This window comes from Procambarus clarkii, chromosome 8 (genome assembly GCF_040958095.1).
Source record: "Procambarus clarkii isolate CNS0578487 chromosome 8, FALCON_Pclarkii_2.0, whole genome shotgun sequence".
NCBI lineage: Eukaryota > Metazoa > Arthropoda > Malacostraca > Decapoda > Cambaridae > Procambarus > Procambarus clarkii.
This window is the reverse complement of record NC_091157.1, coordinates 8,388,654-8,412,756: the sequence shown is the minus strand read 5'-3', so window position 1 is coordinate 8,412,756 and position 24,103 is coordinate 8,388,654. Positions and strand designations below refer to the sequence as shown.

At 37.4% G+C, this 24,103-nt stretch overlaps 2 protein-coding genes across 3 annotated transcripts in view; one reads left to right on the top strand and one right to left on the bottom strand.

The window, feature by feature from the left end:
- Positions 1 to 2,200: 2,200 nt before the first annotated feature.
- Positions 2,201 to 6,773, bottom strand: geminin (geminin DNA replication inhibitor). Its single transcript, XM_045744821.2, has 5 exons — positions 6,636 to 6,773; positions 5,587 to 5,711; positions 4,218 to 4,438; positions 3,845 to 4,038; positions 2,201 to 3,063 (listed from the first exon to the last, which is right to left on the bottom strand). Exons 1-5 carry the CDS (start codon positions 6,678 to 6,680, stop codon positions 2,998 to 3,000), a joined length of 651 nt encoding a protein of 216 aa, XP_045600777.1. The 5' UTR covers positions 6,681 to 6,773; the 3' UTR covers positions 2,201 to 2,997.
- Positions 6,774 to 7,077: 304 nt separating this feature from the next.
- Positions 7,078 to 24,103, top strand: part of LOC123759637 (ubiquitin-protein ligase E3C) — a 33,626-nt gene continuing 16,600 nt past the window's right edge. Inside the window, exons 1-9 of one of the 2 annotated variants that reach the window (XM_045744817.2) lie at positions 7,078 to 7,212; positions 10,402 to 10,551; positions 11,772 to 11,981; positions 16,556 to 16,691; positions 17,397 to 17,534; positions 18,616 to 18,769; positions 20,017 to 20,237; positions 20,971 to 21,134; positions 23,198 to 23,355. In XM_045744817.2, the coding sequence (XP_045600773.2) occupies positions 10,426 to 10,551; positions 11,772 to 11,981; positions 16,556 to 16,691; positions 17,397 to 17,534; positions 18,616 to 18,769; positions 20,017 to 20,237; positions 20,971 to 21,134; positions 23,198 to 23,355 (1,307 nt within the window). In that variant the 5' untranslated portion in view covers positions 7,078 to 7,212; positions 10,402 to 10,425. Of the gene's footprint in view, positions 7,685 to 10,401; positions 10,552 to 11,771; positions 11,982 to 16,555; positions 16,692 to 17,396; positions 17,535 to 18,615; positions 18,770 to 20,016; positions 20,238 to 20,970; positions 21,135 to 23,197; positions 23,356 to 24,103 lie in introns of both variants that reach the window. The other variant, XM_045744816.2, reaches the window with a different exon arrangement.

Here is a 24,103-nt window from a genome sequence, read left to right as displayed (position 1 = left end):
CATATTTGACTCGTCAAAACTTTTAAAATGCTGAACAATTTAGAGGACATTGCTCAAGACCACTTCTTCAAAGGGTCAGATATAACACAAACTAGGTCAACGGCATCAAGCTCAACAAGCCACAATGTAGGACTGAGAACAGGAATTACTGTTTTACCCACCGGGTTATAAACCCATGGAACCGTCTACCTGCTGCAACCCTAAATGCAGATATTACATTTGGACCAACTCACAATCCATTGCCTTCGAACAATTGAAAACTCTGCTGTGTACTAACCTTATTCTCGCCTCTCCAGATGTGAAACAACCCCTCATCCTTAATGTTGATGCCAGCAGCACCGGCATTGAGGGTGTCCTGATGCAGTAGAGAGAGAGAGGGGGAAGTCTTACCAGTCAGCTACTACAGCTACAAGCTGAAGCCTCACCAACAAAACTACAGCACTATAGAAGAGCTACTTACCATCGTCCTATGCTTGCAACGATATGAACCTTACCTTCAAGGGCACCAACCCATCACCATCTATTCCGATCATAATCCTCTTCGTTTTCTACAAGCCCAATTCTCCAACCAGCGTCTACTTCGTTGGGCCTTATACCTACAACACTACAACGTCCAGATCTTCTACATCAAAGGATCAGACAACATAGTTGCAGACGCACTATCACGTGTTCATGAAGTGGAACCTTCCGCTTCCACACTCCTTCCAGCATCGACATCTCAGGCATTAGGAAAAGGCTTCGGGGAGGAGCTGTCATGTGAATCCCCTGCATAGCAGTGGAACTGCCTTTTCCCCTCACCTTCAATGCCTCTGTACTGGAAGTCCACCTCTATAACAGCCAAGATGAGTTATCAGCCCTGCCACCTCTCTCTACCTCCCTAGGGCCTGACACGACTCAGAGGCAAGCTGGGCGCCTCTGCTAACCGGTAATTTGCCTTCACAAACAAGCAGTTTGCCGCCTTCAGTTAGCAGTGGTACAGTTGAACACAAAGGCACCGCCAGCCACAAATTAGCAGTTTGCTAGTTGACCAGATGTCCACCTTGCGTTGACACCAGATGAGTCATCACCGCCGGACTATATTAAGGGCTCTCCCTAGAGAGCCCTCCTTACGGGCTCACCATAGCCCGTGCTGCTTGGAACTTATTGTTCCAGGTAGCAAATCTTAAACAACAATCTGGAGAGCCAGTCTCGTCCCTTAGTACTTTTGGATCACCATCTCTCACCCGTCATCTGCCCTCAGCCAATGCCGTGTGTCTGATACCATGGTAGCTGTCTTCAGTACACCAGTATATCTTCATGCATTGTATTAATTGAAATTTTTAGTTTACTTTTGTATTAATTTTCATATTATCTTGTCCACCTTTGCATTATACTGTATGATCGCCAAGTATTCTCAGGTGCCATTTTTGTTCAAATAAATAATTAAAACAATTTACTGAAATATTAATGATTTTTCATTCATTTCCATCTGCGACTTCCACATTGAAAGGGCTGATAACAGCATTTTGTGTGTGCGAGCGCGATGGAGAGCCGTACCATCTTAGTTAGAATCTTAGTTCAGTATAGCTGCGATACCACAACCAATCACAACACAATGCATCTAATTTATTTCATAGGCTTCTGGCATGCATGTACAAGCAATTTACACTGATATTGATTGTTCCTAAGGAAGCACAGATTGTTTCTGCCCTCTAATTATTCCATATATTGTCTTGTGCTCGCTTGTTGACAGAACTATATAGTGTAAGTTCTACCAGTCTGAAGGACTACATCTTTTCCTTCATCCACTGTCATGATCACCTTTCCAGGCAGCCAGGGCGCATCCAATCCCTCTATTGCTGTTGCGCCTCAATCAACAACAACAACGAATCACCTGCCTTCTCATTATCTTTAGTTATGACTTTCTCTATTAGTGTTTTTCTTAAGTTTGACTCAGTTCTTTACTATGTTAAAGATACAGGTAAGTAGTGGTTTGGTAATATCATGGTCAAGGTATGCCTTTGAAATAAATACAACAGAAAAGATTCAAGAGTACTATAGTAAATACACAAAAACATGACCGAGTAAAGAGAGCCTACCTAGCCGAGGCCTGTAGGCCTACCATGTATTTCTTTTAATACAGACCCTCTACTACTCGATCTTTGCCCAAAGGAAAACACATACCATACCTGAAGTATGAACATAGAAAAAAACGTTTAAATCACGTTAAATTCATTTATTCACAAAAAATTACATTTCAATGGGTACAAAAATTGAAAAAAGTAATTTGATAAATTCACAAGAGCTTGCAACCAACTTCAACACCACCTCAAATTATAAAATCCAGTTTTAAACTACCAACATTACACCAACTGCTGCTTTAGCTACTAATTATATAAATACTTGTTAATCAAGTACAGAACCTGACTTCATATTATAGTATTGTTCTTCAGTGTATGTATAAAAAAATGTACCTTCACGCCTGGCTTTGGCAGAAGTCGTGCATTGACATCATGCTTTAATCATTTCATAAAGTTCCTATTTTATACAAATAGTTTTTACCTACAGGTTTCAATAGTATCTGGTACAAAAAATGTTAAATATAACAGCAAAAGACTTTAGAGAAATCATTTTAATATTCTACCTGAACAATGAATACAACATTTTGGATGGGGTAAAAACAGGCAAAGAAATAATTAAAATTTATTACATAAGGTTTGTCAAATTTGCTCGTGTACAAAAATATCCATCAAAATATCTTTGGTTAAGAAATCTTATTCCATATTGCAAAGATAAACTTGAAAGGTGTCATGAAAATCTGTAACTACTGTATAATCATAATTTAAATAAAACCCTTAGCCATTCATAATGTGTTCATTTGTAAATGACACAAACTTACACAGCCAGAAAAGTAGTGAAAAAATCTCCATTTAAAGTGATACGAGTAGTAACTGGTGTCAATGAGCAAAATCTTCTCTCCTAGCAGTTACATGCTCCATCAAAAAATTTAGCGGCACACTAAACTTGTTCCATTTTTCTTTCTCCAACTTTGTGTTCCCCAGGCTCTATCTCACCTGTAATTGACTGAAAGTTGTGTGCTGTTAAATTTGGGCATTAGTATACTCTAGAGAACTATAAACCAGCCATAACCAGTTAACTAATAATTTAAAACTACACCTTGCTAGATATTTACTTACAATTCTCAAAGACCTTTATCAAAGCAAGCTCTTTACTTATTTACAGGAAGGAATGGTACCCAACCACTTAGACAATTGGGAATTGAATGCCAATCTTCACGAAGCGAGACCACTGCTCTACGGTCTAGTCTAAGTGGTTGGACAACATGCCTTCCCCAATCCTTATTCCTATGCTATAAAACTTTTTTTCCACTAGATTTTCAGGATGATGAACAATTTATATAGACAAGTTATTCATTCGGTCTCAGTCCCAAGGTGTCTTGAAAGCATGTGGTCATCTGTACATTACACAAAATAGCCCCACTTTCCCATAAAAGTTTATATGATAGTCAATTTATTTGACAAATTATCAAGTAACATAACACGTGCAGGATTGTTGGATTGTTCCAAGCACATGCAAGACGAATTGTGAATGCTAGAATTAATAATGTTAATTGCTATGATTTAAGAATATTATAAATACTGTATTAAAATATATTTTGAAAATTTAACAACTAACAAAGATCAACGCAGAAAATGGAAAACAAAGGGCCGACAATTTTTTTTGTTTGCATTTTGAGACTACTGAAAATACAGTACTGTACAACACACAAATAATCAACATCTTGATCATTAAAACTGAACATTAATGGTTGGTAAGGAGCTGCCTTAAATCAATGTTAACTTACCTCTACTAAGAGTGCAAGATCTTTTGCTTGATCAACCATCTCCTCTAACAGTGCATTTTCTTTTTTCAATTCTACCACCTCTTGTCGAAGACAGCTATTTTCCTCGTGAAGGTCATGATTTTCAATTAAGGTCTTTTCTAGTGCAACTCGTCTCTTCTCTGCTAGTCCTTCCCAGTATTCAGGAGGAGCAGTATCTAAAAAAACAAAATTTCATATGCCATTTCACACTACCACAAAAACTACCCATTATCCAACAGAACAGAATAGTATGTTTTTATAATATTACCAACATGTGTTTTTGACCAATTAACAAAAATGAGCATATGAATGTGTTAAGACCCCCCCCCCCCCAAAAAAAAAATAAACTACTTACCACTAGTTAACATGTTAATAGTTTTGTTAACCTGTGATGAATTTGTGGCCAAATCGGTTACGGACGATGAGGGCTTTAACTTGTCTGGGATTATCGTGGCATTGGGTGCCTCATCTGTCTGAACAGAGACTGTCGAAAAAGTCTTCTTCTTGACAACAGGTAAAGGGTCTTCATAAATTTTAGTCTTGCGTTTTGGATTTGCAATATCGTTGTTCTCATCACTGCGGAAATAAGCATATGAATTATTACACAACAAAGCTGAACAAATAAAAATAAAACTATCTTTCACCCAAAGAGAGAGAGGCAGAAAAATAGCCCACAGGGCATAAGATGGCTTCATTTTTACATCTACAGTACTAGGAATATATTATAGAAAATGTACAACCATAGAAAGACCTGATAATACATTACGTCTAGACTGAATAATGAGCCAAGGTAGGATAACAGACATTAGCATTTTCAGGGAAAGACAATAAGATTTGTCGATTTGCTCCAGAATTGGATCTGCACTGGGGAGGACTTCAGATTTTAAATGTAGTGCCAATTGTTTATGACAACCAAACATTTGTGACTTTACTTTTAGCAAATGATAGAAAATAGCTTTCCCCTTGGCAAGTGTTTTTTTTTTATGTTGGAAACTGTACAAATGCAAACACATCTGCCAGCATTATCACACACCAGTGATGATGAGTACTTATCCATTTTACTTCTCAGTCCACAAGAAAATAAACTGTAGCTCTGAAATGACAAACCTGACCAAGGCACTACCAGTCGCAAACTCTACGACTGTACCACCCTGACTTGTGTAAGTTATACATCCTGGTATTCTACTGAATCAACAGGACATCTAGAGGGGTCTATTGAAGCTACTCTATTAAGTCAAGGTGGTACAGTGGCAGAATTTCCTGCTGGTAGTGCCCGAGTCACAGGTTTGTCACCTAAGAGCTCCAGTTGATTTTCTCATCTATATACTAGTACAGTAAATCACATTAGTGTGATTTCTGTGTATTCTTAATCCATGTTAAAATACCTCATTCCCCTACCTAATATAGTGTAGCTGGTATTGCTCACAAAAATAATCTCAAATACAGTATAGTTGAACGAAGCTAAACATTTGTAACTTCAAAAACAATTTACTATATTTTTTAAATGCACTATGTTTAATATCTAAGAAGAAACTGCTGTGATAATTTAATAACTTCCTACTATTATAATTAATAATACAAGTTTGTATGAATATTTTTTTATTAATGTAAATTGCTACAATCATTTTTGCTTTCAGTCACAGGACAGAAGATTTCGATACTGTAGAATGATGAGAGTACATTCCTAGAAACATGATGATAAAATAAGATAATCAGATATTTACCTTTTCCTCTTCTTGCCCTTAGATGTATGGAGTTTCAGACTTCCACTTGAGGAGACCACGAGACGAGACTGATTCTGCTTGTTGCAATCGAGGACCCCAAGACATTTACGATTTTCTTGCGGGGCCTAGAAAATAAGCAAAGTAAGACCACAAACTGATTTCAATCTAAGCATATAAGAGATTGTCGTAAGAGACTTCTTGCTCTCTATGGACTGCGCCTTCAATGCCAGTACAGAACAATGCAGAATGAAATGAACAGTTTCTCATGAGCCTGCATATAGTTTGGCCTCATCATCGGCACCAAGAAGATTGTAGTCATGTACCAACCCGCACCTGGAATACCCTATATTAATACAGTCGGTTTCGTTCTCGACGCACGATCGAGAATTTCAGTTTCGAATTTCGGGCGGGACAGAAATGGTTGGGCACATTTCCTTTCACCTAATGCATCTGTTTACCTAGCAGGGAGTAGGTACTTAGGAGTTTGTTGTGGGGATTACATGCTGTGTGGGGTCAGTAATTCGACCCTGGGGAAAGGGGCGTGGGCACCTCGATAAAAGCCTAATGTGTATGAACACACTCGGGTTTCCTGTCCCTCGACACAGTGAATTATTATTATTATTATATGTCTTCTATAAATCTGTGACAAATTGAATTTTTTTTTTTTTTTTGAGATATATACAAGAGTTGTTACATTCTTGTACAGCCACTAGTACGCGTAGCGTTTCGGGCAGGTCCCTGGAATACGATCCCCGCCGCGAAGAATCGTTGTTACAACCAAGTACCCATTTTACGGTTGAGTTAAACAGAGGCTACAGTTAAGGATTTGCGCCCAGTAAATCCTCCCCGGCCAGGATACGAACCCATGACAAAGCGCTCGCGGAACGCCAGGCGAGTGTCTTACCACTACACCACGGAGACTGGAATGTAAATGCTTTGAGTGAATGAATGACTGCTTTGTAAATACACCTGTGAACGACAATCACTTAACTGATAAAATGCAAACTCAGATTTAACACTTCTTATCCAGGAAAACACAGTGGTCTCACCTCCTCATCTGTGGCGAACCGAAGCTGCCGTGCGTTGAGAGCCATTGTAACTGACTATAAAGAAAATTATACACTGGAGACTCTGAGAGCCGAGGCAGCCACGACAATGTTGACAATTCAAGCCTGGCGGGAAGCTCCTTTTCACAATACATCTTGGTTCTTTTTATAAACCAATTTCTAAATGAGATATACCATAAAATAATATTTGTAATTTTTGTTATTTATTAATTCAAGCTTATATCAATTAATTTGTATTAAATAATATGCTTTATAACAAATATTCTCCGAGCAGGAATATTAAAAATATCAAGTTAAAATATTACGATATATATGAAAAATTTAGGATTTTTTTCAGTAAATATTTAATTTCTAGTCTAAAATATCAAGAAATGATGCATGGAAAAAGGAATAAGAGAGCATGCTATGTGGAGAAAATAGAATGAAAACAATCAGTGGCAGATTGTGTCATGTTTCGGTCGTCTCGTCCTCGGCTCCAGGAGTCGTCTTAGTTTACCTTTGTTTACCGTGGTCCAGGCTCCACCAGTCTACGTAGTTTACTGCGGGTCACACATTACAGGTCGACATTACTTACCGGGGTCCAGGCTTCACTGTTTGCTTTGGTTTACCGCTGTCCAGGCTTGACTGTTTGCCTTGGTTTACTGCGGTCCAGGATTTACTATTTGTCTTGGTTTACTGCGGTCCAGGCTTCACTGTTTACCTTGGTTTAAGCGGTCCAGTCTACGGTGGACTTGGTTTACCACAGTAAAGGCTACAGTGGTTTCTGTGTTTTACTGTGATCCAAGCTGCATAGGCTGCCATGGTTTAATGTGGTGCAGGCCGCTCTGGTTGCCATAGTTTACAACAGTCCAGGGTGCTCTGGCCGCCTTAGTTTACCATGATCCAGGGTGTTTTGGTCGCCTCATTTTATCACGGTCCTGGGTACTCTGGTTGCCATAGTTAACCAGAAGCCAGGCTGTTCGGGTCACCTTCGTTTACCACAGACACCCAACGTAACACCAATATTCATGGCTTGGAGGCTCGTGTAGAGGGTAAGGACCAATGTCATGCTGAAAGGATACAGGTTGTTTTGTATAGGAAATGGTTCACCTACAGATTCATTGTATTGAAACCTAACCTAATCGACATAACCCAAGCTAACCTAACATACCATAATCCAATTTGTCATATATGCCAGCCTGGTTTAACAAATATGAAACAAACTATATGCAAAACGCTCGTGTACAATTGGACCGTAACCTGGCTGAAAGTGCTACTAGGAATTGAGAAAGTTCCTACATTTAATGACTGATATTAAGAGTTGCATTATCTTTATAGATGTTTGAGAGTTGCAGAAATAGTGTTAACTTGAGAAAAAATTAAGAAAATATTTGTTGATAGGAGACTGTATATTTATAAGATTAGTGAAAAATATTTGTTGATAGGAGACTGTATATTTACAAGATTAGTGAAAAATATTTGTTGATAGCAGGCTATCTGTGTGTGGGTGTGTGTGTGTAATTATCTAAGTGTAGTTATAGGATGTGAAAAGTTTTATAGGATGGGTGTCCCATCTTCCCAGCACTTTGTCGTTTAACATTTTGAAGCTTCCGAGGGTTTTGGCCTCCACCACCTTCTCACCTAACTTGTTCCAACCATCTACCACTCTGTTTGCGAAAGTGAATTTTCTTATATTTTTTTGGCAGCTTTGTTTAATTACTTTAAATATACAACCTCTTGTTCTTGAAGTTCCAGGTCTCAGGAATTCTTCCCTATAAATTTTATCTATTCCTGTTACTATTTTGTACATAGTGATCATATCACCTATTTTTTCTTCTATATTCTAATTTGGCTTATTTAATACCTCTAACCTCTCCTTGTAGCTCTTATCCTACAGTTCTGGGAGCCATTTAATTACATGTCTTTGCACCTTCTCCAGTTTGTTGATGTGCTGCTTAAGATATGGGCACCATACAACTGCTGCATATTTTAGCTTTGGTCTAATAAAGGTCGTGAACAATTTCTTTAGTATTTCACAATCCATGTAGAGTATTAAAAGCAATTCTGAATTTGGAAAGTGTAGCATAGGCTCCTCACACGAAGTTCTTTGTGGTCCGCAGGTAATAGTTTTCTATCTAGAACCACCCCTAGATCTCTTTCTTTATCAGAATTCTTTAAAGATATCTCGCATAATTTTTAGGTTGTGTGGGGTCTATGTTCTCCTATTCCACGTTCCATAACATGGCATTTATTCACATTAAATTCCATTTGCCAAGTGGTGCTCCATACACTTATTTTGTCCAGGTCTTCTTGAAAGTCATGACAATCAGGAATGTACTGAATGTCAAATATAATTTCCTCTTTCCTGGTGAATATCATATTCAGCATGGCGGGAACATCCCCTTCCCTCACCCTCGTAGCTTGTTTAACGTGTTGATACAAGAATGTTTCCAGGATGAAGTTTTCGAATCTTCAGGTTCCTCTATTCTAGCTTCATATGCTTCCCAGTCTATGGATTTCAAGTTGAAGTCGCCGACTATACTACACCACTGAGCGAATACTCGCTCAGTGGTTCACCAAGAAAAAAAAAAAAGACTGTTTTGCAACATCAGCACAAAATGTTATCTTTAAATGCTTTGCAATAGTAATGCATAGTGATCTGTCACTGTTTGGATTAACACTTTCGCTCACCCCGCACGCCACCCCTCAATAGTGCGATATGGGACCCAGGGTGTCACGGGAGCGTGCGTAAATTCTGAAAAGTGTATACTCTTTTCAACTTTGTCACCTTAATTCTCGTCCTACGAGATTAAATTTGGTATCATTGTGTTCGCAATAGAATTCTCTACTAGCACTAAATGCATATAAACTCCAAAAGCCCGGCTAATTACCCGCAACAAACAGAGAAAGTGCGAACGAGTTACCCAGGAGCTCGCAAATGCGATATAATGTTTTCACTATTTTCACTCTGGTCACTTCAATTTTTGTCCTAGGTCTTTCATTTTGGTCTCAATGGGTTCGCAATAGAATTCTCTAGAGGAACATTAGCATATAAAATATAAAACCTGGTCACGCTCCAACCGCCGACGAGTTGAAGACGGGCCACGCGTTAGCCGGGAGTGAGCGCTCAGACGCCTTCCAGCTACACTCCCAATTCCCTCCCTTTTCAAGCCTTTCTTTCACAATTTTCTTCCTGGAAGGGCCTTGTTCATGATCACTATCCATCGTGGAGTAAGAGTAGATAGTTTCTAAAGCCGCAGTAAGAAATATAGCCACGGAAAATAGCCGAAATGTTCACACGTTTGAGATGCAAGGGGAGGCGACATTGGTCACAACAGTGGAGCGAAAACAATGGGCCCACGGCGTGTGCCAAGCCACCTGAGGGCCACGAGGCTCAACAAAGAAAATGGAAAGACATCGGCGCACATTTTAAAACTAGTCCCCAAAAAATCGGATAAAAACCTGATTTTTGGCGATTATTTAAAGTGGATGACGCAATGCTGCGTCATCCCCGGTATTACCGCCAGTAAACGGATGACGCAATGCTGCGTCATGCCCGGGCGAAAGTGTTAATAAGGAATAGATAATCCAAACTTTTTGTGGCAATGAGAGTTGAGTGATATTGTTACAACTGTTGCAAACAACAGTTTGCAACAGTTGGTCATAGTGCATCATCCTACCCCATGTGTTTTAGAAAGGCTGATTTTTCTTCTAAATATGCCATCATTCATGGCCAAATGATAAATATATAATCTGATTTTACTTGCAGGAAGCTAATAGTAGATTAGGCAAGATGTGGAGTTTTGAGGGCGACTATCGTCGTAAACCACAGCAGAGGTTGGGCGGTGCCAGCAAAACACGGAATATAGAACGTACAGAGCTTCTCAGTCAGCTCAAATCTGACAGAGAGGAACGAGAGGTTAGTATAGTAAATACATGATTCATGTATCATAACATTATTATTATTAATGCACTTCCAGCTTCACGGGGTTGATTGAATACATAATTGCCTAAGTATAGTTAGAGGATGAGAGCTATGCTCGTGGTGTCCCATCTTCCCAGTACTCTTCGTTATATAATGCTTTGAAACGGAACTGAAAAACAGAGTTACAAGGAGAGACTGAAAGGCATTAAACATGCCAAAACTAAAAGATGAGAAAAAGGGGTTATTTGGTCACCACTTATAAAATACTAACAGGAATCGACCAAATTGACAAAGAGGAATTCCTGAAACTATCAACTTTGCAAACAAGAGGATACAGATTCAAACTAAAGAAATAAAGATGCCATAAAAAAAATTAGAAAGTTTTCTTTTGCAAACAGAGTGGTAGACTTGGAACAAGCTAAGTGAGGTGGTGGTGGAGGCCAAAACCATCAGTAGTTTCAAAGCGTTATACAACAAAGAGTCCTGAGAAGACAAGACACCATGAGCATAGCTCTTATCCTGTAACTACACTTAAATAATTACAAACTCTGGATGATGAATACAGTTGCTATTCTCAAGTGTAGTTCTCAGCATTCACTTTTGTACCGAAAAATTTCTTGTTTGTTTGCCATTGGTAAAAGTCTTGTGATTTCTGAAATGGCTCAGTGTTAAGTCATTAAGTTCAAGGTCTATCCAATAAGCTACATCATTGGTAGTGAAATCAACTCGTATATCTTTCTTCATATTATTAACAGCATGAGCAGGTTGTTTCTGCAACATCCACACATTAAACTTATTATTCACCCTTGTAATCATTGTTCCTACTGGAGCCATTATATTGCTTGCCAGAGGACACTTTTCATGATTGTCTTCAGTTAAAACATACAGTATCAAATTTTTCTTTTAAATGTTTGTCTATATAGAATTTTATACAAGAACATGCCTGAATGTTTATGCCTGAAACGCTACGTGGTGCTAGTGGCTGTACAAGAATGTGACAACTCTTGTATATATCAATTACAAATACAGTACCTTATCTGTAGGGACAGCAGTTTTCTGTTTTGAGTGACAGTAAGAATTAAAAATATTTATAATTAAATACAAATTATGAATGATGAACTGCTCTATCCCTGTAATTACAAAACACACTATATACAGAGTATTCATAAGCACTGCACTCTACAATATTAACAATTGGTCTGTTTCAATTTCAGAGACAGCGAAAGAGAGAAGCTGCTGCTCTTACTATTCAGTCATGGACACGGGGAATGTTGAGTCAGAAACGAACAAAACAAGGTCTTCGACAACGGTGTGATAGTGAACTAGCACTAGCTAAGGTTCAGGGAATATCTGAAGCTTCAACTATAAGATTAATTGCCTTACTTATTAGAATATTTAATCCAAAAGAAGACTGTGAAAGATTGGTAAATATGCATTTTGTATATTAGCAGATTCCAAACCAAGCATAGTACAATAATTATTACGTTTTATAAAGTTTTTTGTTCCCTAACAGTTTTACTGTGGTACTTCATTTTCAGTCCTCATATTTTTCTTGGGTCTGCAGAATATGAGACTAAAACAATTTATGTCCTTTCTCCTTCAGTAGCTTTCTCATACTTTTGCACTGGCATAGTGAAGTTTAAGATGCACACCAGACATCTGAGAGCCATGCTGGCCTATGTATAGTACCTGAAGCTGTACCTGTATCTGGGCTTCTCTTTAACACTTTCGCGCTATCTGGACGCGCCGGCGCGTTCGGTTTCGTCTAACGTAAACGCATAGTGGACATAAAGTTATGTCAACTTTTAAAATATTTGTATAAAATTCAATTTTTATCCGATTTACTTTGGGTTTGTTTCAAACTGCGCGCCATGAGGCTCTCTTTCTCACCACTAGGCTTCATGGTACAATAAGTTCATGAAAGGTGTGGATAACTTCGATCAAATGGTATTTTGTCCCAAACGGGTTGCAGGTGGGTGACTTTAGCCGTTTATACTGGTAATTCTTCCCCTATATCATGTATTATATGCATATGTCTGTTTAGGGAATTTTATTCCGATCAATATACAACCAAAAATAACTGTGTGCAACAAGTATAAACTTGACAAACATAACAAAAGTAAAAATATTTCGTGTGTGTTTGACGCTCACTGATATGTTCCAGCGTTGTTTTATATTTGTCGTTATTCTAACTTACGCTTTGTTGATATTTTTTACCTATGGGCACATAGAACATTCTATTGCGAACACATTGACATAAAAATGAATGACGTACATAAAAAATTAATGTCATGAGAGTGAAATAAGTATAAACTTTCAAAGCGCCGTGCGTCGTCCCGTCACCGATACCGGAAAACAATTTCACCACTTCCCACACTCTTGCGGGCGGGCTGCATCATTATTCTACGCTTATATTCATATCACCGTGTTGGGAATTTCATTGCGAGTCTATTGATACCAAAATTAACGCTGTAGAACAAGTGTGGAGGTGATTACAATCCCAAGAGTAAAAACATTTTGTTGCTGATGGGCGCTCACGGCGAGTCATCTACGTAGTTATTTATTTGGTGCTGGTATCCCTATATGTTTCGTGACTTATTTTACTGATGTTCTTCTAGAGAATTTTATTGCGAACACGTTGGTACCAAAATGAAATACGTAGCATGAGAACTAAGGTCAGAAGAGTAAAAAGAGTATACACATTTTTGTTTTTACGCTTAAGCGATAAAAACGCAGCGCGCACATTCGGTTGGCTGAGTGACTTTTGCGGAGAGCGCGAAAGTGTTAAGATAATACAAGCTTAGGGATTAGAGATCTGCCAAAACTAGGAACATGACCAAACAGTTAGGCAAAAGAAAATACTCTATTTCTTGAAAGAAGGAAATAAACTATGAGGAAGACAGGCAGCCAATTATTCCAAACCCTTATGTGGTGGCCCAGGTTACTTGGAGTTGTGGCCTGCCATCTCTCTCTCTCACTCGTCTGGTGTAGCTTAGATTGGACATCTGTAGGGTCCTCTTGCTACTTTCTCAGACCTCGCACAGGAATTGGGCTTGTGCGTGGCGATGTGTGCAGATGATGCAAAGTAAATAGTTGTTTAAAGTAAATGTCTAGCTATAAATGCATTAAGATTAGGGTTGTTTGCCTGTCTTGTTCCAACCGTCTACCACTCTATTTGCGAAGGTGAATTTTCTTATATTTCTTCGGCATCTGTGTTTAGCTAGTTTAAATCTATGACCTCTTGTTCTTGAAGTTCCAGGTCTCAGGAAGTCTTCCCTGTCGATTTTGTCAATTCCTGTTACTATTTTGTATGTAGTGATCATATCACCTCTTTTTCTTCTGTCTTCTAGTTTTGGCATATTTAATGCTTCTAACCTCTCCTCGTAGCTCTTGCCCTTCAGTTCTGGGAGCCACTTAGTAGCATGTCTTTGCACCTTTTCCAGTTTGTTGATGTGCTTCTTAAGATATGGGCACCACACAACAGCTGCATATTCTAGCTTTGGCCTAACAAAAGTCATGAACAATTTCTTTAGTATATCGCCATCCATGTATTTAAATGCAATTCTGAAGTTAGAAAGCATAGCATAGGCTCCTTGCACAATATTCTTTATGTGGTCCTCAGGTGATAGTTTTCTATCTAGAACCACTCCTAGATCTCTTTCTTTATCAGAATTCTTTAAAGATTTCTCACATAATATATAGGTTGTGTGGGGTCTATGTTCTCCTATTCCACATTCCATAACATGACATTTATTAACATTAAATTCCATTTGCCAAGTGGTGCTCCATATACTTATTTTGTCCAGGTCTTTTTGAAGGGCATGACAGTCATCTAAATTTCTTATCCTTCCTATTATCTTAGCATCATCAGCAAACATGTTCATATAATTCTGTATACCAACTGGTAGATCATTTATGTACACAATAAACATCACTGGTGCAAGAACTGAACCCTGTGGTACTCCACTTGTGACATTTCTCCATTCTGATACATTGCCTCTGATTACTGCCCTCATTTTTCTATCAGTCAGAAAATTTTTCATCCATGATAGAAGCTTACCTGTCACCCCTCCAATATTTTCCAGTTTCCAGAACAACCTCTTATGTGGAACTCTGTCGAAAGCCTTTTTTAGGTCCAGATAGATGCAGTCAACCCAACCATCTCTTTCCTGTAATATCTCTGCGGCTCGATCATAGAAACTGAGTAAATTCGATACACAGGATCTTCCAGATCGAAAACCATACTGTCTGTCTGATATTATATCATTTCTCTCTAGGTGTTCTACCCATTTAGTTTTGATTAGTTTTTCCAATACTTTCACTATTACACTTGTTAATGATACAGGTCTATAATTGAGGGGGTCTTCCCTGCTGCCACTTTTGTAGATTGGAACTATGTTAGCCTGTTTCCACCCGTCTGCTACGATTCCTGTACATAGGGATGCCTGAAAGATCAGGTGAAGTGGAATGCTGAGCTCAGATGCACATTCTCTCAGAACCCATGGTGAAACGCCATCTGGGCCAGCTGCTTTGTTCTTACCGAGCTCCTTGAGCATTTTTTCCACTTCGTCTCTAGACACCTCTATGTGTTCTATGTTGTTCTCTGGAATTCTTATTGTATCTGGTTCCCTAAAGATTTCATTTTGTACAAACACACTTTGGAACTTTTCGTTTAGTGTTTCACACATTTCCTTTTCATCTTCCGTGAATCTATTTCCCATTTTCAACCTCTGAATATTATCCTTTACCTGCAATTTGTTGTTTATGAATTTATAGAATAGACCTGGTTCTGTTTTACATTTGTCCGCAATCCCTTTTTCAAAATTTCTTTCTGCCTCTCTCCTCACTGCCGTGTAGTTGTTTCTCGCATCTTTGTATCGCTGGTATGTTTGGGGGTTCGGCCTCTTCCTGTATTGATTCCATTTTTGTGTCTTTCGGTCTCTAGCCCTCTCGCAATTTCTATTGAACCAATCCTGTTTCCTAGTTCTGCATCTCTGTTTTGGTATAAATTTTTTTGTGCCTTTATCATATATTTCACAAAACTTGCCATACATCTCATTCACTTCCTTGCCTAGCATCAAGTCTGTCCAATTATACTCACTAAAAAAATTTCTAAGGTCACCATAATGTCCTCTCCTGAAGTCTGGTTCAACAATCAGTTGCCTTGTTTTTCCCTCTTTGTTCGTTTCTTTCTTTGAAGTAGCAGCTTGTTTTGCTTTGCCTAACCTTTTTGGCAGATTTTTTCACTTTTGTGACATTCTCTGATCCCCAAGTTCCATTCATAAACAGTGTGTGGGGGTCAGGGAGGCCTGCCATAATTTTTAATGCTTAGATATACAAGCATGTAACACCAGAGAATTACTGAGGGCCTGCCAGACAAGAACATTTCATTATTTTTTTTTTTTTTTTTAGGCTCCAATCCAATCCTTAGGCTTTGAAACTAATCACAGGTAATTGAATAATGATGATGGACAGATTGAGGAATAATGTGAGAATATTATCAAGTTGTTCAATGGGAATAATTTGAATAGTGAGGAAAATGTGTGAGGTAAAGCTAATTTATTTGTTTTAATATATATTTACCTAAATTTAAATATTTATATTTAAGTATTTATGAAATTGATGTAAAGAATTACACCAAGCCTCTTGCACTCTCCTAAGTGCTTTGTCAAGGTCTGAGTATGTGGTTAGGTATCATGAGTAAGTGCGATTATAACGACTATAATCGTTAGTCGTTGAGATGAAAGTCTCATCCTAACCACATACAGTACTCAGACCTCAGTATTCAAAACACTCAGGAGAGTGTGAAAAACTTGGTGTAAATCTTTACATAAATTTCACAAAAACATAAGTTTGGGTTTTTATCCTATGTTATTATGTCTGTGAGAAGACATTATCATTACTTAAAACTTTTGGTAATACAAAAAGCCAAATTGAGGAAATTAAACTTGGGAACTTGTTGGGTAAAAAAATTAAAAAAAAAAAAAATGTTTTTCAGCTTGTGACTTGTCAATTGGTTGTACGAGAACAACGTCAACTTGCAGAATGGATATGCGGCTCTTTACCCCGCTGGATGTATCTTGTACCTCGACTGGCTAATATGGCTCTCCAAGTTGTCGCTCACTCCCAGGATGGTATTAACATTTGATAACCCATGAAACCTTTGTTTTATTGTTTTTTCACTCTTTATATACTATATTTCATTGTGTACATTACTAAATATATTGAACATGATAAATTTTTGAATATTTTAATGAATGTCTGATTTACTGCAATTTTATGTGTTTTGGGAATCAATCTAGCTTGTGTAATGAAAGCCCCAGTTAGGGAGAACAAGTCGGGGGGGAATGTGACAAGACCTTTAAGAAATAGACATTAGTGTTGATTGAGCTTAAAGCTATCTTATCAGAGGAATTGATGTACAGTATGTAGATATAGGATTGTGCATAGTGTTAGGAACAGAGGAAAAGTGAGTTCAGTATATTATTAGTTGGTTTGATGAAAGCTTAGTACAATGATAATCATATGGAGTGATTGGATGATAATGTGCAATTTTTATTTAAATGAGTAGTTTTAAGGGTAGTGCTGATTTAGTGAGTGGATGAGGTAAAATGATGAGCATGTTGCAATGATTGACAAGTACTGTACAGTTAAGAAAACTGAGTAAAAGTGCTTGGTGAGGCAGGAATGAATGTTTAAAAAATTTGACAATTTGAATGGAGTAGTTTTACACCTAATTAGGTATCTTGGGTAGGAGCACCTTGTGATATTGTCATGTTTATTTGTATTTACATTTTATATACTGGCACTGTTATGTTAAAAATGAATTTTGTGTTCAGGAGTATCCCCCGTGCCTCATGCTCCGCCCCTGCGATTGTTGGAGATCATCCTGGCTCCGGCCAGCTGGTCCACAACACTCTCACATCCCGATCAACAACTTTTTCTGTCTACACTCTACCTACACTTAATTAATGGAGGTATGTTTAAGAATTTATTAATAAATTATCTCGACCAACTGCTTGCATGAGAAGTTAGTTGTAGTACAGTTTAATAGGAAGTAGTTGTGGATGAATAGAGGTCTGCAGTTAATGAAGGATATGGAAAGACATTGACTGATAGTTGAAATAGTATACGTTTAATATCTCATTTCTCAGGAGACATCTGTTCATTTAGCCCTTTTGCTGCTGCATTTGTCTTTTGAGTTGATGAAATTTTTTTTCTTGGAAACATTGATTTTATTCCAGGTGCCTAGCAAACTAGTTTATTTATACTGTAATGTTAAAGCAGACGTCTGGTATTTGTAAAACAGGAGACTGGACCCAGTAGGTGCTGCCCACTGTCACTGACGCAAGAAAATGTTGCTCAATACTGTAGTTAAAAGATTGCTGGATTTGTGCCTTTCAGTCTCTGCATATTTTTTTGTTTTCTCTTGCCTCATATATTTTCATGTTACTTGATGTACAATACTGTATTGTAAGTAAATGTTCTCAACTGCTGAGAATTCATGGATAATAGGAGACAGAGAACTAGAAATTTTGTGTCCAGACAATCGGAGTATATCCAGGAAACATGGGGTAGTTTTTATGATATATATTTGATTTACACACAAATATTTTGTATTTCAAAATACAAAATACAGGTTGTTGCACTGCAGTACTGTATTGTGTTAATAAACCCCAACATTTTTACAACTTGCTTATATCCTGTTGTGCATAAAATATTTTCCATAATGCATGATATATCTTCCGTAATGCATAATATTTTTTCAATAAATCATAATATATTTCCTGTAATGTATAAATGTTTCCTGTAATATATAAATATTTCCCATAATGTATAATATATTTCCTGTAATGTATATATTTCTTGCAATGTATACTATATTTCATGTAATGTATAACATATTTCCCATAATGCATAATATATTTCCTATAAAACCTTTTAACAAAATAGTGTGTGGTTTGGTTAAGCACTGGATCTTCAAGAATACAACTCTGCATAAGACTAAGTCTTCTGTGGTTAATATGGTCTTTTAAAATCTAAATGCTTGCATTTCAGGCTATTATCATCAAATGGTTCACTTGTTAGTAACTCGTGTCCCCGAGGTGTACGAAACTACTGAGGTTCCTCCAACGCCACTTGCGGATTCATTACTCAACCTACTGATGAAGCCCCTTATATTTGCCTGTGCTGTCAATGACTCAACACTATTGTAAGTACTGTACAAAATTAAATCTCTTGCTGTTATTTTAGGGTATTACATTGTCTTAATGCTCTTGGGTGTATTTGTAAGGAATCGTTAAATAACTGTCACAAAATTCCGTAATCCTTATTCCGTCCTAATAAAACTGTCGTAATTTTGTCCAGTTAGTGATGGCTGAATTAGTGACTGGCCAACATATTTGACAAATTTTTCCTCATTAACTTGTGCTTAATTAAATGACTATAAAAGTGTACTGCATTACTTTCAATAAAGCCATAGTGTATGGTTTTATACAGTCTTTATTCTTGTTTTTAACATTTCCCAGTTTGAGACAAAATATAATTTCTCGGGAGTTTATTCTATATGCGATTTTATATTACTAATTTAATCTACTGCATTTCCTCCATATCTTAGCTCAAAATTACATCGTGACTATCTCATTTCCAAGTTTCATTGGATTGGTAAGCACTTGTGAAAAGGTGGGAAAAGTATTATACTGTTATAAGAAAGGAGTATTTAAAGATAATGGGTTACATCCAGCCTATCAAACTGTAAGCCTCGCTTGATGAATGGATGGAAATGAGAAAAGTTGCTTGTCAATAATTATCTTTTGCTCACATTTTGTATGCTTCACTTCGTTATCATTGTAGTTTGTGTAAAACTGCTACAGTAATATGTTTTCTCCACAAGTGTGTCCAGGTGAGGTTAAGGGTCTCCTTGGGCTTTTATCAAGGGTTGACGGGGATAAATTAATATTTAAGTTGAAGTACTGTATAAGCTCGTTTATCCTGATTCCACCTAACTGGATATTTGGGTTATCCGGACATTAATCAGATAACTGGAGGTTTGGCCGGATAGTGCAGACTGGCACGGAGTCTAAGTCAAATCTGGATAATTTGGTGGCAAAACTTTGCCATATCGGGCAGAAATCTGGATAACTGGAGGTTTAGTTACATAAATTTGCAAGAACTACACATTTCAAAATCTACAGTTTCAAACAAGAAAACTGCAATAAGGAAAGCTGAAGTTTCTCTTTTAAATTATAGTTTTGATTATATTGTGTATGTGTGGAAATTCAAATTATTTTGGTTGTGGTAAAAAAAATTGCAAATATTGTCATTTTTGGACTTCCTCGGTAAGAATTCTGCTTATCCAGTGAAGGGTCCTTCCCATATAGTCTGGACAAGTGAGTTTAGACAGTACAGTACTTTGTTTTTATAATAATGTATTTTATAATATTTTTGTTATTGTTGCAGGTCTTCTGTGATACAAGAGCTGTGCCAAGATGTGTTTGGTGGGGCGACCCACAGTCAGATCTGCAACTTTGTCATTCCGTGTCTAGCATCGAGTGTTAACTATAAGTTACCCATGGACAGGATAGTTGCAGTCTTGGGAAGTCGGTCGTTAAAGTTCCTTGACTCTTGTCCCGCGCCGCCTTTACTCTACTCTCTCCTCATGCTTGTGCACTCCAGTGCTGGTATGTTTACCTTCATTGACAACTTTTTTTTGTTAATTGTTTATGATTAGCTGGCAATAAATTAAGAATTTGTAAATAATTGTATCAATACTATATTACTTGTGTAATTTATGCATTTTTTACCAATTTTTTTTTTTTTAAATTTGTTGCGGGTAAATAAATTATAGTGGGGTTTTCAGAGGCCAAATTTTGTTGTTTAAATTTTATGTTGTGCAAATACAATTTGCAATGCTAATCTCATTGTGTTGGATGGTTGTTTCTTGGATTAAAAAAATTCTCATCAGTGATTTGTCTAGATAAAACTTCTGGGTAATTTGTGTCTATTAAGAAAAATGTGAACCTTCAATAATCATTGATTTTGGGTTGATTTCTGATTTCCAAGCTCTCCTCACCTTGCAGAGGTAGCCAGTGTCTTGTCCCGGCCATGGTAGGTCATCCGGGTGTAATCCTCACGATCAATCAGAAAAGTGCATTTCATTACATTCATTTTTTTTTCAGTATCAGTATGCTTTATTTAGACTTCATTGATTATCCAGATCAGAGATCTAGATAGAGGTTTCTGGTAGTAAATACAGTCTGCTCAAAAAGGGTTGCATTTTGTCATGAACTGTTGTATTGAGGCAAAATAATTTTCTGGTAAATATCCTTATGAATTAATATACTGTGCTGCTAAGGAGTTTTATAGCTCCTCATTGATAAAAAAAATATAATTATTTTTCTTATTTAATTTCAGAATTTCATGATGCAAATACCTTGTGCAACTACCTACAAGCAATTAGTGAACTTTTAGGTGGCGCTACCTCTTACCTAGTTAGTGATGTAAGTGAAGTTGATTCTGATGATGAAGACGAAGACATGATGGATTCGTCAAAACCAGCTGATCCTGTTTTATGTAAGGTATGATGATGCCTATATTAATGGGAATGTGCTGTAAAATGAGTTGTACACACACTTTTCATCAACGTAAAAAGTTGCAGGATAGGAAATGGCAGTTACCTTGAGGTTACCTCGGGTTGATTCCGGGGGTCAAGGTCCCCATGGCCCTGTCTGGTCAACCAGGCTGTTGGATGCAGCTACTTGTAGCCTAATGTATGAATCACAGCCTGGTTGATCAGGTATCCTTTGGAGGTATATACTGTTTGATGACCAGACCACACACTAGAAATTCGATAATCGACTTGAGAATGGTCCAGGACGGACCGAAACGTCGTCGTCCCTTCAATTTCTAGTGTGTGGTCTGGTCAACATACTTCAGCCACGTTATTGTGACTCATCGCCTGTATATACTGTTTGTTGAAAGATGAGGTAATTAACATATTTTGCAAAGAATGTTAGCAATGTTTATTGGAGGTTTTGATATGGATAACTTACCTTTTTGCATTTAGAGTATGGACATGCAAGGGACTTACATTGCAAACATTTTACAGAGATAAAGTAACAATAACTTGATTGAAATGGATAAGTCACATAACATAACGGAAAGGATTAGGTCACAGTAGTGGGACTGAAAGGATTAGGTCACAGTAGTGGGACTGAAAGGATTAGGTCACAGTAGTGGGACTGAAAGGATTAGGTCACAGTAGTGGGACTGAAAGGATTAGGTCACAGTAGTGGGACTGAAAGGATTAGGTCACAGTAGTGGGACTGAAAGGAATAGGTCACAGTAGTGGGACTGAAAGGAATAGGTCACAGTAGTGGGACTGAAAGGAATAGGTCACAGTAGCTGACCTATAAGCTAGAAACCAGAGATAATCAAAAGTTTGCTTTGAAAGAATCTTCTACATAAGGCTGCATCCTTAAATGAGAGAAAGAGGGAAAGGACAACACTTGACCGACTGACGAAGAAAGCTCCTGAGGAACATGAGCTGGCTAAAGGTGAAAGAATGACTGAAACAAATTAAAAACAGAGATGAAAGAACATCCACACCAAAGCCAACAAGAAAGACTGCCATCACTAAACAATACAAGGTGACAATATTAGACACCAAATGGTATTCAGAGAAAACTGATGGCAAAAAATAGGAACCTTTTTATGTTGAACAATATGGTGAGTTTTATGAGCAATAGGAACAGTATCTCACCATAGGAACAGATACTGAAGACAATTGACTAAGTGAGATAGTCATAAAACCTACCGATCTGCCATGTAACTTTTGCGATGTGACCGGTGGGAGGGGGGGAAAAGGGGGAACACATACAAATTGAAAAAATAGTAAAGGTAATTTGACCTAATCAAATTTTAATTTTATTTATGGATTAGTAATTTTACTAATCTTTAAATTGTAACAATGAACCCACATAGGCTTGTAAGAGGTGTTAATGATGGCTGACATCCTCATGTGTGGGTGTGCCAGCACAAGTCCAACACAAACATCTCGTACATCTGCTAACATTTTCACAAGCTTCTCTGCAGAAAATGGTAACTGATTTTAAGAGGAATTTCGGTTTTGACTCCTTTCTTCACTAGAAAAACACTAGAAATACAACACTTATACACTAGAAAATGACACAAACTGCTAGTCAATGGAAGTTGTGCTTTCAGATTTTTGTTTGTTTGCAGTTAATCTTTGTGACCTGTTTGTTGTGCAGTGCTCTGATATTATGCTAAAGATTAAACCTTGCAATATGAAAGCTATTTTTTTCTGATGATCATATACTGTGTATCATAAGAGACACACAAGAGGAGCCACGATAAACTAATTTCCTATATGCTCATATTTTTTGGGGGAATATTATAGACTGGAACAGTAATGCTGTGTGTCAATTTTTTCCTGATAATTTACTTTATTCATTTTTTGCTGGAAATAATAATACTATTTGTTTTACTTTTGGTAACTATTCTGTATGGTCATCATGGAGAATTAGGGATTTTAAAATTACATATTGTTTGTTATTCTGTTTATTAGTGTTTTCAATATTTTATTTTACTAGATGGTATTTTATATTTTTGCTTTCAATAGCTAGCAGAAGAGTGTGTGTCTGTGGTGAACAGCACGGAGCACGTCGGATGGTTACTAAGTCACGTGGAGCGTCAGGTTTCTCCCGAAGTGTTGCTTCATTTCTCCCGCCTAACTCACCACCTCTTAACAGCTCCATCTCTTCAGCTGCATCAGTGCAGGTATTAATTACATTGTAAATTCTATAAAATAATTGCATCTATGTAGAGTATCTTGGTATGTAGCTTAATTATTTTAAAATGTTTTTTTGAAGGTCTGCTGTTCTTTTACTTGTTTTTCAGCAGAATGGTTGGTATGGAATTTTCCAAAAACATTTACAGTGTTGACTGTCCTGACTGAAGTGTTTTTTATATAGTTGGTATGTACAGCAATTGAATAATTTTTGTTGGGAACAGGACGCCTGTGAAAATATATACTACAGTATTTGTTTGTATCTAGGAACCTTTCCCCCCTTCCCCTAAAGGTTGGACTTCTGACCTTCCCTGGGATGCAACTCCACAACAATTGCCTAACTCCTGATATTTCTTCAGCAACTTTGTTTCGTTAGTTTAAATCTATGATCTCATGTTCTTTAAGTTCTAGGCCTTGGGAATTCTTCTTTGTCAGTTTTGTTGATTCCTGTTATCACGGACAGATGATTTGTCCTTGATAACACGTTTTGTACGTAGTGATCATATCGGCTCTTTTTTTGTTTGTTTTTCTAATTGTTTTAACGTGTGTAATTACTTAAGTGTAACTACCTAAGTGTAGTTAAAGGATGAGCGCTACGCTCGTGGTGTCCCGTCTTCCCAGTACTCTTTGTCGTATAACTCTTTGAAACTACTGATGATTTTGGTCTCCTCCACCTTCTCACTTAACTTGTTCCAACTGTCTACCACTCTGTTTGCAAAAGAAAACTTTCTACTATTT